The sequence below is a fragment of the Mesoplodon bidens genome, assembly GCF_964165515.1.
Source record: "Mesoplodon bidens genome assembly, chromosome: 15".
NCBI classification, from domain to species: domain Eukaryota; kingdom Metazoa; phylum Chordata; class Mammalia; order Artiodactyla; family Ziphiidae; genus Mesoplodon; species Mesoplodon bidens.
In genome coordinates, this window is record NC_138171.1 from 57083004 (window position 1) to 57098029 (window position 15026).

The 15026-nt window shown below is 39.5% G+C and overlaps 1 protein-coding gene across 1 annotated transcript in view; it reads left to right on the forward strand.

Moving 5' to 3' along the window:
• Positions 1–973, forward strand: part of GSPT1 (G1 to S phase transition 1) — a 30340-nt gene extending 29367 nt beyond the window's left edge. The window contains exon 15 of the mRNA XM_081257846.1: positions 477–973. Coding sequence (XP_081113972.1) covers positions 477–529 — 53 coding nt within the window. The 3' untranslated portion in view covers positions 530–973. The remainder of the gene's footprint in view (positions 1–476) is intronic.
• Positions 974–15026: the final 14053 nt, after the last annotated feature.

A 15026-nucleotide genomic window follows, 5' to 3' on the forward strand; every position in this document is an offset into this window, starting at 1 on the left:
TTCATTCCTTTTAATTGCCAAATAGTATTCCGTTGTACAGATATCCACATTTTACTTCTCCGAGCATTGATTTTTTTTTTTGCGGTACGCGGGCCTCTCACTGTTGTGGCCTCTCCCGTTGCGGAGCACAGGCTCTGGACGCGCAGGCTCCGCGGCCATGGCTCACGGCCCCAGCCGCTCCGCGGCATGTGGGATCTTCCCGGACCAGGGCACGAACCCGTGTCCCCTGCATCAGCAGGCGGACTCTCAGCCACAGCGCCACCAGGGAAGCCCTCCAAGCATAGATTTTCGAAAGAAAATCGTATCTTCAGTTCCCCTCCATTATTCAGAAATCATGTCTTTGATGGTAAAGCCAGTTAATTAGTAATTTACATTGTAAAATAATGATTTAAAATACGATTTAAAATAATGTTTTAATATCTTACATAGCCTTGCTGTTAACTACTGAATAGGTTTTTTAAAAATTTCATTTCTAGGTAAGACCATTGCAATTGGAAAAGTTCTGAAACTGGTTCCAGAGAAAGACTAAGCATTTTCTTGATGACCCTGCACAATACTGTGAGGAAAACTGACTGCAAAATCCTACTTCACACCGCCTACTCTTATTTTCTGCCCATTGACAAACCTCTCCCCATGTTTTGCAAAGACGAAAAAATTCACAGCAAAAGTCCACATTATGTCAGCTTTCTCATATTGAGAGCTCTGCTATGCCACTGTTGAAATTTTCCCAAGATTTTTTTCTTCCCCTCTCAAACTCTGCTTCCTTGGACAGATTTGGCAATAGCTTTGTAAGTGATGTGGACATAATTGCCTACAATAAAGAAAACCTACCAGGAATTTTTTTATTTTTCATTTCCCTTAGGCATACTTAGTCTTTTTTTCCCCCAGGCAGATCATTCTGAGTGTGCGAGTGTGTGTGCACATGTTACAAAGACAACTACCATGTTAATAAAATATTCAATTTGAAACCCTTTTCGGTATTTGAATTGCTTTTGAATAATGTTTTTTATCTGGATGTAACATTGTTGCATTAGCTTTTTAACTTTACCAAGTAATTGAGTACATTTTATTACTTGGACTTTTCTAAACTTTCCTTATCCACTACTTTAAATGAGGCATTTACAAACAATGTTCAAGTTTGTATTAAAAGAAAGAATTAGTTTGACCCCATTCTTTGGATGGTTAATGCATACATACAATATCTTTATGCAACTGTGACACTGCTTTATTAGGTCTACCAGTTTCTGCCAATTTATATTTTAACATGATTTCTTAAACACAGTAAGTGGTTTTAAAATACAAGAACAGCATACTGTAGTTTTTATAAGTATAAAGCATAATAAAATTGTACCCCTACAAAAAATTCCATTAACTTGTTAAATTAATGGAATTTACAATAAAGACAGCATGTTGAGACCTGGCAGAAATGCCTCCTTTAATATTTATAAGAGCTGCATGCATCTAATATGAAAATTATATCAACTGCAAGTGCCAATTCTACAAATTACTCAGTTTATTGTTTGTATTAGTAATTTTAAAGGCTGGATGATCCTTGCTGATTGCTAAATCTCATCCAGCAACTAAATGAACATATTTTTAGAACCATCAATATCTGCACAGACTAAAGTTAACAGTGAGAAATAGAATCAAGCACAGTGTAAGTTTTTCTCAATTTTTCGAAATTGACTGTTCTCTTGAAATTTGCTAAATTATGATTTGGATGAACCGCAATGCAGCGTTGTGGATTTTAGATCAAAGGCTGACTTTCTGTTATAACTGTGTCACAACTTTGAAATTTTTTAATGAGAATAAATGGGAAATGGAGGGGACACTTTCTGGGTTTATTGGATGCCCCCTTTATCCAAGACTTGGCCTCTTTTAGATTGGTTTATCTCTAAATAAAATACTTTGTAATTGTGTATTTAATGACATGTCCCTTACGTGTAATCTTCTGCCTCAGAAAAGAAAAGCCTAGTCAGACTGTATTTCCAGTCACAAAACATAAAAATTAATCTAACCCTGTTTTCTTAACTGTAAAATTCCCATTCATTTCATAAATGAGGCCACATCTTATGGACAGAGCATAGTTACTGTCCTGCAGCTTCCTATAACTATACTCATGGCTATTAAAATTGCATGAAATTTAAATAAATTTTACTATGTCTGCAAATCTCTGGGCTTTTATTTTTCTGGGATATGTGGGAGCTTTAATCAGTGCATAGTAACTCTTTTTCTACTTCCAAGTTAATAAGAACAAAATACTAGCAATTGCTTGGATTTTAATGAATCTTTAAAAGCTCAAGAGTCATTGAAATTAATTCCAGAGATTTCCATTTTTAAATTGATACATTTTAAAAAAACCAGTTATGTTTGCTATTAAAACATTTACACTTTTAGGATATTATGTGCATGTTGCCAAGACTCAAGTAAAATGACATGGATATCAACTGTGAAGGGCCTACCTCTAAAAAAAAAAAAAAGAATAATTATGAAATAAAAATTTCAATGGATTCTTGTACATTCATGCAAATAAGATTATTTAGAAGAAACCTCATTGTTAATTTAACCAACACCATACATTTTTGTGGGCTTTTAAGTTCTTTCTTTGGGAAGAATGCTCACTTAAACTTGATGCATTTTAAACTCATTACACTGCCTGGTTACTTGGATGGGGAAATATAATGTCTGAAGTGAACTGGCAGTGTGTGGAGATGTTGGACCTTTAAAAGCAATACAGATTCCTATGCTGTCATTTTGTCTTCTGTAAGTACAAACGTGTTTATATTGTTGACAAGGCAAAAATAGGGTAATTGGCTGCAGACTTAGGATATTACAGACCTAAACATTTTTTTCCTCTTTAGCATAGGTATGTTAGAATCACAATTTTCTTTGCATTAATGATGTTCTTTATACAGCTTTCATGATATATTATTTAATTATAGTTTTTTAAATTAATGAAATGAATTTAAGAAAGATACTGAAATAAACATCTAAGTAATGGCCATTTTAAATCCTATTTCTTACTGTGGGAGAAGGGGAAAATATAGCATTTGCTTCTTGTTTTTAATTTGCAAACAGAACTTATCCAATGAAAATTATGTAAAATCAAACCAAAAGAGATGGACTGAGTATATAATGCCATGAAACTAAGTGACAAATAGTAAAGTGTTCTTGAGTAAATAAGCCCATGTATATTTGTTTTGAATTGAAAGTCTTGAAATATCTGATAATTGAATGTAAAAACTTTGTAAATTATAGAAGAATACAGGTTGTTCACTGTAACAAGAGGTAATTCATACTTGTCTGCTAGTTACATAAACTACAAAAACTGCTTTTACAGTATGGGATGGACTTTGAACGTGATGCAACTGAACAGTTATTGGCATCCTCAGCTGAAGTACTGCAGATATTCTGGGTCATACTTTCAACCAGCCGCAGTTTTGCAACCCAAGAAAAAGGTGAACTTATGGTCAAAAACTGCTTCCATGATCAATTTTTGAAAAAAATCAACTAAACTCCCTGGCAATCTTCAGAAAACACTAGTTGTGACTGTAATTACTCCGTGGCCTTTGATGGCTGTTCCACATGACAGCACTCTAGCACCTTTCCTCCTTGGCATGGACTTCCTCGTGGACCGCTGCTTTGTGGATGACAGCTTCACTGCTTTGGGTAGGAATTTAAGGTAGTCGAGGGACAGTTTTTATTGTAGCTCTTAACATCACGCAACTTTCAGCTTTTAAAAACCCTTTGAAAATTCTGGTAACAGCACTATAGCTCTGACTGTAGGATGACTAAATTTTCAGCGTTGGCCTATCTTATCAGAATAAACTGTGCCATTAATCCTCTCACAGACATATACACATAAGGTAGATAGCAATCAACAGAATTTAGGGGACGATTTTCTGTCTCCAAATAATATGGCTTATATTTCCTCCAGCTAATTTTTCAGTGATTATAGCAGATGCCATCTAATACATTTATGATCTTGTTTCTTTCTCTAGAAATCTTGACATGGCAGCAACTTGTCATATAAATGTAATTACACATGCACAACTTTGAGTTCAAAAACTTAGTAGGTTTAAATTTACCAGTCAGTTGGTTATATTAGATTTCATAGTGAATGGAATAGGAAGTGTTATTTTCCTGTAGTTCAGTGGATTCCATTTGAACCAATTTACTGCCAAATTTCAGGTAGGGTAAATTTGGTTCAACTTGTGATGGTTTTGGCTCTAGGATATTCTTAATTTTCAATATGCTAGAACATATTGAGTCTTCCCTTCAGTAAATACACTTTTCACATACCTCTAATCCTATGCTTCCTTGAAACAGTAATGTGCTAGCTGAGTTGTTTACTAAGAAATGTTTTAAGGGCCTGGAGATGTGGGAGTGTTGGAGTGTTCTCCAAAATAAGGGAGAAGCAGATAGGCACCATGTCTGATTAGGCAGAAAATTAGGCAGGATTTCTTCATCAACTCTCAGAATGGTAATTGTCTTTTCTGCCTTGCCACACATGCCACTGTGCCCTTTAAACCTCAGGTTTGTGGACAGCAAGGGTAGAATTACATTTTGTGCTTCCTGAGGCTACCCTCTGCCAGGCACATTACCTTAGTGCTTCAGGTGTCAGCCCAAGTCCCTGCTACCTCCTTTGCTGCTTCCCCGGGAAGAGTGTTGGTGCTGGAGCTAGAGCTCCTGCACTCCTCAGGTGACCATCCACATGCATTAGGTGAAACTGAGGTCTGAGCCCAGACGGTCTACATTTTAAGGACTCACATGGGGCTCTCAGAAATGGACACACCTCTTAGTTAACTAGTTTCTTCTCTCTGCTCTAAAACAAATGTGGCTCTCTCTCAGGCCAGGATTTAGTGACTAGTTTTCACTAGACAGCAGGTTAATACCTAGCTCTCATTTTTTAAAAAGCAGAATTAAAGGGAACTGATTAGGTTTGCTGGGTTTCTAACCTAATTCCAAAGCATGGCAGAGTGCTCTAGGTAGGAATTACGGGAATCCAAGGTAAAGAAACCTTTTTCTTATGATTTGTAGCTACCTACTGTGCCTGACTTGGTGCCTGTGTGAGGATTAAGCCCTTAGTCTGCTCTTGCAATTATTCAAATGACTGAAGTTAAAAAAATTTGCTTTTGTAATAACAATAAAAATTGTCATCTTCCCTTTTGAAGGGTTTGTCTGTTTATATCACCTGTATTGTATCAGACTCTGAGTGAACCTGTTTTCTCTACAGTCCTCAATGTCGTGTTTGGGCATCAGACCACACATAGACACGCTACTGCAATGTGTACAAGATTTTACACTTCATGGCCTGTGGAACCAGTTTCAGATACACAAGTTCTCTCTATCAATGCATCTTAAAGCAGAAAAATAGCATCAGTACCTTGGATGTTGTAGCTTTGTAGTGAAGAACTGTATCTCCCAGTCTAGAATAAATGATGGCCAAATTACAATGAAATAAGTTCTATTCTTTGAGTTTAGAGAAGAGTGAGGCTACTGATAATATGTCTACTGGCAAAATAGATTAGCTAGAGAGGGCATAATGGAAGAAAACATATACTGAACTTGCTTTGCACCCTTATTTGTGACTGTATTTAGGTGGAGATTTCACCCCCTCTGAATTGAGCAGTACAATCCTCCTAAAGGACTTTGTGTTTGCTTACAAACTACACAAGTTACTTCGAACAAAAGCAATCTCCACCATCTTTGCTATTTCCCTGGCAAATACACTAAGTTTTAGGGTAAGAAAGCAATTTTGAAAGGATTAGATTCATAGGAGTAATTACTATTTGTAAAGAAGGTCCAGCAAACAGAAGGTGTACACAGAGCATTTTTTTAATTAAAACTTGCATATGGTGAAATGCACAGATCTCAAGTTTACAATGAGTCTGTTAAGTGTATACAATTATGTAAACACCCCCATCAACATATAGAACATTTTCATCACTACAGAAAGTTTCTTTCTGCCTGTTTCCAATCCATCCCTTCCTCCTGCCAAGGCAATAACGGTTCTGCCAGAGATTAGTTTTGCCTGGTTTTTTTGAGGGGGGGGCCTCACCTTGTGGCATGTGGGATCTTAGTTCCCAGACCAGGGATGGAACCAGCACCCCCTGCAGTGGAAGAGCAGAGTTTTAACCACTGGACCACTGGGGAAGTCCCACTTTTGCCCATTTTTGAACTCCACATAAATGGAATCATATTATGCACCCAATTGTCTTTTTTTTTAGCATGTTTTAGAGATTAACCCACATGTCTTACCAGTTTATTCTCTTTATATTTGCTGGGTAATAATTTTATTTGATGAATATCCCATAAATTTTGGTCCGTCCTTGAAAATTTTAATTTTGTTTTCCAATTAGGATTTTTTCTCCTGTTGGTTGCAAATACAAACAGCCTCGTTTGAATTTATCATTAGAAATGCAAATGAGTAAATAAACCAGAGAGAAAAGCTTTACCTCTTCCTTTATCTGCTTTTGTAAAGCTGTTACCAAACAGAAACAGACTATTTAGCCTCCCCAAAGGTGAAAAAATGTGAGCTCCCTTCTGATCTCCCTATCAGTCTTGAGTGCTTGCTTCACTCTGTTCCCTTTGATGTGCCCTGTCAATTATAAAACTGGATTGTCCCTATCACACTTTCATGTTGCTAGAGGCAAATTCACCTGACTTGTACCTCTACTGTTTAACTCTTTTAAATCTCAGGGCTAAGTCCTTGTTTTCTTTTTTGGTAGATTTATTTTATTAAATAAATTACATGTATGAATAACTCTTAGAAGTTCTTTTATTGATCCCTTATTGATGACCTAGCATAATACTTTTAGTGGCTATTGAAAACCTTCCTAATTTGAGTAAAGATGCACTTTGAACTGTCAGTAACATTCACCAGTTATATACTGGTATGGTTAAAAGAACACAGTCCTCCAAGAAGTTGTCAGCTGCTTATCTTCAAAGATAAAAGATCATCAGTGGTACTGAAAACCCTTTTTCTTTTTAAAGCCTAGAAGTCACTTTTTAAAATAGCCTTAATGGGACTTCCCAGTGGTCCAGTGGCTAAGACTCCATGCTCCTAATGCAGTGGGCCCGGGTCAATACCTGGTCAGGGAACTAGACATCACATGCCACAACTAAAGATCTCGCATCTCACAACTAAGACTCGGCACAGCCAGATAAATAAGTTTTTGTTTTTGTTTTTAAATAGCCTTAATAACATTTCTCAAGGAATATAATTCCTCTAAATTGAGACTGACTAGATTAAAAAGTTGTCTACCGGGCTTCCCTGGTGGCGCAGTGGTTGAGAGTCCGCCTGCCGATGCAGGGGACACGGGTTCGTGCCCCGGTCCGGGAAGATCCCGCATGCCGCGGAGCGGCTGGGCCCGTGAGCCATGGCCACTGAGCCTGCGCGTCCGGAGCCTGTGCTCCGCAACGGGAGAGGCCACAACAGTGAGAGGCCCGTGTACAGCCAAAAAAAAAAAAAAAAAAAAAAAAAAAAGTTGTCTACCTAAATGGTGTACAAGGAAGGGTTGGTGTACATCATGAGACTGAGCAACAAGAGGTGCTCGAGGTACCCACACAGCTATATAGGTACAAGAAGAGAGCTCAAGAGGAACAGCAAACAGGTTGATAAAGTTTCTCTACTGAAAACCTTTTCATTTTCTTCTCTCCTTTCTGGTGATCTCATTGTTCCCTTGCTTCTCCTTCCCTAGGGCCCTCCCCATTTTTTTTTTTTTAATCAGAATCTAATAAAAATTTATTCACTTACCAGCCTCTTCTTCCCTGCTTGAGTTTAGGTATAGGCCTCCCCTCTTTCAGGCACTAAGATGCACATTTCACTTTCCAATCCGTTTAATGACTATTTTCAGCAAAGGGCCCTGTGCTATTATGTATGTGCCAGGTACTATGTAGATATATATGTTATCTCATTTAATCTCTTAACAATTCCTATGGAGAACTAGCTTCATTTTACAGATAAAGAAATTGAGGCTTGGGAGATTAGCTAACTTGTCCAAAGCTAAATAACTAGTATATCACTGAGTTGGGATTCAGACTCAGATCTTTCTGACCAAAAAGACCATGTTCTTCCTACCTTCCTTAAAATGTCACATTCTATATTTGAGCAATATTGTTTCACCTCTTGATTCTACTATGTCTAGGTTAATATCTCCTAGCAGATTTCAATACCAGGATGAGTATCTTGAGGACACTAAGATTTTTTAAATTGCTTTTAGATAACCCAGACATGGATAATTAATTACATGGCTTGTTTGTTGTTGTTCTGTCATTTGTAATTATTCTAATTTTGCAGGGTTGTTTAGATTTACTAGTTGATTTTAGCAAATATTTATTTTCAAATAACTGGAACTTGAGCTCCATTATTAAGTTTGCTGTTTCTTAAACTTTGTTTACCATCTAGCAACATCTTCATACATTCTTTGCAGGTAGTTGCATTATGATTTATTAAACCCTTTGTAAGATTATATACTACTTTGCATATAGTTAATGCCACTTTGTTAAGCAGGCAGATTTTGCAACTACTAAAAAAAAAATTTCAAGAAGTTTAAAGAGAAACCTCTTTCAGTACCTTCAGAGAAACAACTTAATAGTATTCAGTGAGACCTGGGTACTCAAAATATTGAATGTCTCTTCCTTAACGTATGTTTACTGTAAAAAGAAATCATACCACAAAGCTTAGTAATTGTTCCATTAGAAATGTACATGCTAATTACTTTCATTTCTTCCCAGATGTTAATGTACGTATTAATCTTTAAAACATAATTCACATACATGGTTCAGGATACTTATTACATTTAGTTTTCCTTTAACTCAATCTCCACTATTAGGACTACCTATAGTATTCCTTTACAAGTACAATACTATGTTCATTTTGGCTGGCAATTACCATATTTAATTCTTTTAAAAATTCATTATTTTTAGTGAGTAAAGGGTAGATAGGCATAAATAATGTAATTTAATATGTGGAGTCTGGATAGATAGAGTTTACACAGTATCAATCTTGTGTGTGCTCAGCAGTATCTTGAGTTTGAAAAGCTTTAAAAAGAAAAGGTAGAACTGACAGCAGTTTAAGAAAAATTTAAGTTATTTAATTTATTAATGAAATATTTACCCTCAGGCTATTGAGTGAAATTTAATAAAATAATATGGATTAGTTTTTCAGATTAGCTTGTTTTAAAGGACCATTTGGGGGATTTCCCTGGTGGTCCAGTGGTTAAGAATCCACGCTTCCACTGCAGAGGGCACAGGTTTCAATCCCTGGTTGGAGAAATAAGATCCCACATGCCGCATGGTGTGGCCAAAAATAAATAAATAAAAATAAAAGACAAACTGGTGGAGTAAAATATTTTCCAGCATAAATCCCAAAGTTAAATAACATATTGCACCAACTATACTTACACAGAAAAAATGAAGTACATTTCAGATTTAAAACTAGTGCTCACTAATGGCTAACTCAGGTCTTAATAAATAGCAGGCACGGATATTTAGGAAGGGATAAAATTCCTTGAGAAGTTTCAGTGTACATTAGAATGGTTTCAAATACAACAGGTCAAGAAGAACAAGGATTTTTTTTAAATTTTTTGACTTAAAAGGTCACTGGTGACTTTAAAGGGAATAGGAATAGTGTGATTGAAACCAAGGAGTCAGGAGAAAGCACCTGACTACAAAAGGACAAAAAAAAAAGTAGGGGGAAAAAAGGAGAAGTAGCATGACACTACCTCTTAAGAACACACATGAAGCAAAGACAGCTACTGGAGAAGGGGAAAATGAAGAAAACGGAACAGGAAGAGGAAAATTAAGAGTAAAGCCTTAAGGCAGCAGAAAGGGATTCACAGACTCAGTGTCTGCTCACCTCAGGCCAGGCATACCCTGTGTGTACCAAAATAACTAAACCCTAGTTCTGGTCCTCAAAGATTCAATCTAGTACATAGAGAAAACAAACTAAGCAACAGTTATTATCAAAGCAGGGTGAAACACTAATTTTTTTTTATTATTTTTTTTTGCGGTACGCGGGCCTCTCACTGTTGTGGCCTCTCCCGTTGTGGAGCACAGGCTCCGGACGCGCAGGCTCAGCAGCCATGGCTCATAGGCCCAGCCGCTCCGCAGCATGTGGGATCTTCCCGGACCGGGCACGAACCCGTGTCCCCTGCATCGGCAGGCGGACTCTCAACCACTGCGTCACCAGGGAAGCCCGAAACACTAATTTTAAGAACTCTTCTTACTACTGCTATTCTTTCAGTTTTTAAGTAATCTGAGTTAATGTGGCATCTTATACCATTTACAGCATTGATCACTTCCTGCCTCGTATGCCTTATTTCGCCCTGTTAAGTTGTAAGCTCACTGGTGGTAAGCACCTACACATGAGTTGGGCCCTATGGATTGAAAGTGAATAGGATAAGGCCACAGACGTTCAAACTTTGGAGAAATCAAAAATGCTAACAAGTAACTCAATAAATGCCATATAGGGACTTCCCTGGTGGTGCAGTGGTTAAGAATCCGCCTGCCAATGCAGGGGACACAGGTTCGAGCCCTGGTCTGGGAAGATCCCACATGCCACGGAGCAACTAAGCTCGTGTGCCACAACTACTGAGCCTGCGCTCTACAGCCCGTGAGCCACAACTACTGAGCCCACGTGCCACAACTACTGAAGCTCGCATGCCTAGAGCCCGTGCCCCACAACAAGAGAAGCCACCGCAATGAGAAGCCCACGCACCACAACGAAGAGTAGCCCCCGCTCGCCGCAGCTAGAGAAAGCCCGCGTGGAGCAACGAAGATCCAACGCAGCCATAAATAAATAAATAAATTTATTTTTTAAATAAATAAATAAATAAAAATAAATGCCATATAGAGAGATGGGCAAGTGCTATTATATACGTTATCATTGATAGTAAAGAGAATTGTCAATATAAAGAATTCCCTGGGACACAAAAATATTTTCACTTACTTCATTTGCCTTAATGGTAAAAGTTTAAAATATACCAATGTTCCATTTTTCCTCTCTCACTCACATTCCTCATAATCCTTTACTGAAATTGCTTTCTGTAAGGTCACCATGACCTAACTGCCCAGCAAATTGGCCTTTTAGAAGTTCTTCAGTATTTGACGGTATTAACGCATCCTCACTTCTCCATTCCTAAGCACCCTCTTTTACATCAACTAGTTCTCTTTCACAGGCTCTTTTTCCTCCTGTTCCCTAACTGAGGGTTTCTCCATAGCCCTATTCTGACTCTATGCTTCTTCTCTTTGCAATCTCATCTATTTCCACAGGGTTTTTGGTTTTTTTTTTTTTTTTTTTTTTTTGCTGCACCACATGGCATGCGAGATCTTAGTTCCCCGACCAGAAATCGGACCAGTGCCCCCTGCAGTGGAAGCGTGGAGTCTTAACCACTGGACCGCCAGGGAAGTCTCTCCACAGTTTTAACCATCATTTCCATGACTTTCACATTTCCTATTTAAGTTCAGGAACCTTCTCCTCCATGTTCCAGATCCACATAGATGTACCCCTGGAACTTCAAGCTCAATATTGAAACAGAATATCATATTTTTCTTTCCAAATCTACTGCTCCTCCTGCCTTCCCAAGCTCTATTAACAAAACCACTGATTTGCCCAGTTATTCAGAATTTGGGAATAATCTGAATTTCCCTTTTTGTTTATCCAATTTTTGTTCAAGTCTTATACTTTGTCCTCACTGCTATCACGCTGTTAGACCTCAATACCTAGAAAACCACAATAGTTTCCTATTCTTGTCAACCTAAGCCCTGTCTCAGGCCATTACAATGCATTACTCATTCTTCAAGTGAATATTCACTCTGTCCTATATGGGCTAGGTGCTAAAGATACAATGGTGAAGATATCATTTATAGTTTTCCTACCATTAATTGGCTCTCCCCTGCCCTCTCAGAGCTTATCCTCAAGCAGGGGACAGCCAATTATGGTAGGATGACTTTGCAGGTGGTAGTGCTCCAGGAAGAAGTTACAGCATGTTAGAAGGTATGAAGACAAGTGGGAACTGCAGAGTCGAAACCAGGATCTAAACACTGAACGGGTGAGAGGCAGGGTATGAAGTCAGGGAGGTAATAAGGGAGGCAGCAGATGAAGAGTGCCTAATATGTCGAGGATGACCATATAATTTATTTTTCAAACTGGGACACTTTTTTTCCAGGACAAATTCTAAACCAGATGGGACACCAGAAAACAAATGCACACTCGGATATGTATAAGGCAAATTAAGGAATCTGTACTTCATCCTAATGACAATGATATTGCAAGGAAGCTGGTTAAGCATCATCAGGTTTGATAGGACCACATCTGCCCTTTACAAAGATCACACCCACCGAAGGGCAAAGAATGAACTATAATATGCAAAACTGGAGGCAGGAGGACAACTTAGGAGGCTGGTACAGTAGGAAAAAAAGTAATGATAGTTTGCATCACAAGCTGGAAGGGATAAAAAGGATTGGATGAATGCAAGAAATATTTAGAAGAAATAAACAACAAGACTTTGTTATTGACCATAAATGGAGGATGAGGAGAAAAGAATTAAGGAGGATTCCCATATTCTGGCTTGGGCAACTAGGCATTGAGTTTGTGGTGCCATGAACTGAGACAGAAAACATATGAAGAGCAGGTATGAGAGGAAAATAATGAGTTCATGGTGGAACTTGTTTTGGGTGTAAGGTCCTAACAGGACTTTTACATCAACACAGCTGATGGGTCTGAAGATGGGAGGGCTACACATTTCCACTAGTTATCTATTTTTGGATAACAAATTACCAAGCCCAAATTTAGTGGCTTAAAATAACAAACATTTATTATCTCATAGTTTATGTGTGTGGGTCAGGAATCTGGAAGCAGCATAGCTTAGATGGTTCTGGCTCAGGATCTCTCAAAACTTTGCAGGATCGATTGGAGGAGGATCCACTTCCAAGCTCACTTGCTGGCAGGTTGCCTGAGTAGTCTCAGGACTTGGTAGCTGGCTTCACCCAGAGCAAGTAATTTTGAACAAAGGAAAGACAGAGGGAGAGGTGGGGGGAAAGATGGAGGGGAAAAGAACACTTAAGGTCGAAACTATAGTCTTTTTATAAACTAATCTCTAAAGTGACATCCCATCACTTCTGCTCTATTCTATATGCTAGAAGCAAGTCTACTAAGTCCAGCCCATACTCAAGGGGAGGGGAACGAAATGCCATCACTTAAGTTTCAAAGAATTTGTGGGCATATGACATTTTTTTTTAACCACTACAATACCACAGCAATATTAGCTTTCCTAAAGCATAATTCATCACCTCCTCTTCTTCCCGAATACCAGTTCAAAAACCTTGTATCTGTATGATTTCTCCAAAATATAAACCTTCAGCTTGATAATAAATTCCTTAACCTCCCCACTCTAGCCTCATCTCCCATTTCTCCCCTCTGCACATCCCTACTCCAGCCACTTACTACTTCCAAACACCACCATCCTCTTTCACCTGAATCCATGCTGTTCCCCTGGCCCGAAAGTCTGGTTCTCAAACTTGAATTCAGGTGACACAATAGTGACAGCCCCGATGCTCTCTTCAGAATACTAGGAAACACATATACATGAAGCCTAACGTGACAATTCATAGTATCATGCTAAACCGAATTCCATCTTACACTAGATTCTAAAACAAACAAGTGGGAGTGGGTGCCAAAGGTTTAGAACACTTCTACAAGTTTCTGGTTAAAGACAAAGCCAGACAGGACTTCCCAGGTGGCATAGTGGTTAAGAATCCGCCTGCCAATGCAGGGGACATGGGTTCGAGCCCTGGTCCGGGAAGACCCCACATGCTGCAGAGCAACTAAGCCCGTGGGCCACAGCTACTGAGCCCGCGCGCCTAGAGCCTGTGCTCTGCAACAAGAGAAGCCACCACAATGAGAAGCCCGCGCACTGCAAGGAAGACACAACGCAGCCAAAAATTAATTAATTAATTAATTAAAATAAAAAGACAAAGCCAGACATAACACTGGTAATCAGCTATACCCCAATTAAAAAAAAAAAGACAAAGCCAGTATTAGAGATCAGGAGCAAAACATCCCTTCCTCCAGCTTTGGCAATATGGAAGGAGAATTTCTTTGTAAACAAATGACACGGAAAGCATCCTACTCCCATTCTTTGATCTCTCAAAATCTTCTGTAGCTAATTGCAAAAAGAACCATCCTGAATATCCATCAAAAAGCTCCTAAATTACCTCTTGTTTATCTACATGGTGAAAGGCCATACGGCTGTTAAAAAGGAGGCACAGCCCTAGGTACTGACTTGGACAACCTCCAAGATATATTAAGAGGAAACGGCAACGTACAGAACAATGGGCGTACAGGCTACTACTTGTGTTTAAAAAAGAAAAGAAAAGAAAATTGAAACGCAGCCATCGCTAAAGAGGAAAAAAGTGTAAGTATTTCCTAAACATGCCTAGAACATCCCTGGAAGATTCCAGGAGAAACAGGTAACAGTGGTCACCTCTGGGGCCATGGGGAGGAAGGGAGGCTTCCTCCCGTTCTCCAGCCTGCACCTTTACGTGTACATGCTCTTACCTCCCGCCTCTGTGAGCCCCGAAGCTCAGGAGACTGGCTCCGGCTCACCGCTCGGGCTCCACACCGCTTAACGACGCGCCTGGTGTTTCCCGCGCACGAGGCCACGGAATCTTCACCAGCCAGCGGGGAGGGGCCCGCCACCCTGGCCGTGGCGGGGACTGTGGCTAGGTTCGCCCAAGGTCACCCGGCAGGTGGGTGATGAGGCCGCACTCCCCGCGCTCCTCACGCCCCACGCCGCCAGCCTAAAGTCGGGGGGGGGGGTCCACTGACAGCAGGTGGCCCCACCGGGTGGGCGGACAGGCCTCATCTCCCGCCTCCGGGCGCTCGATTTCTTCCGTGGAAGAGTGAGAGCGAGATGTCGCCAGGCTGCTCCCCGCGCCTCACAGACACCGGGAACAGAAGAGAAAGAGAGGCAATCCCTCTGGGAAGTGACAGACCACAGGCGAGGCGAATACCTACCTCA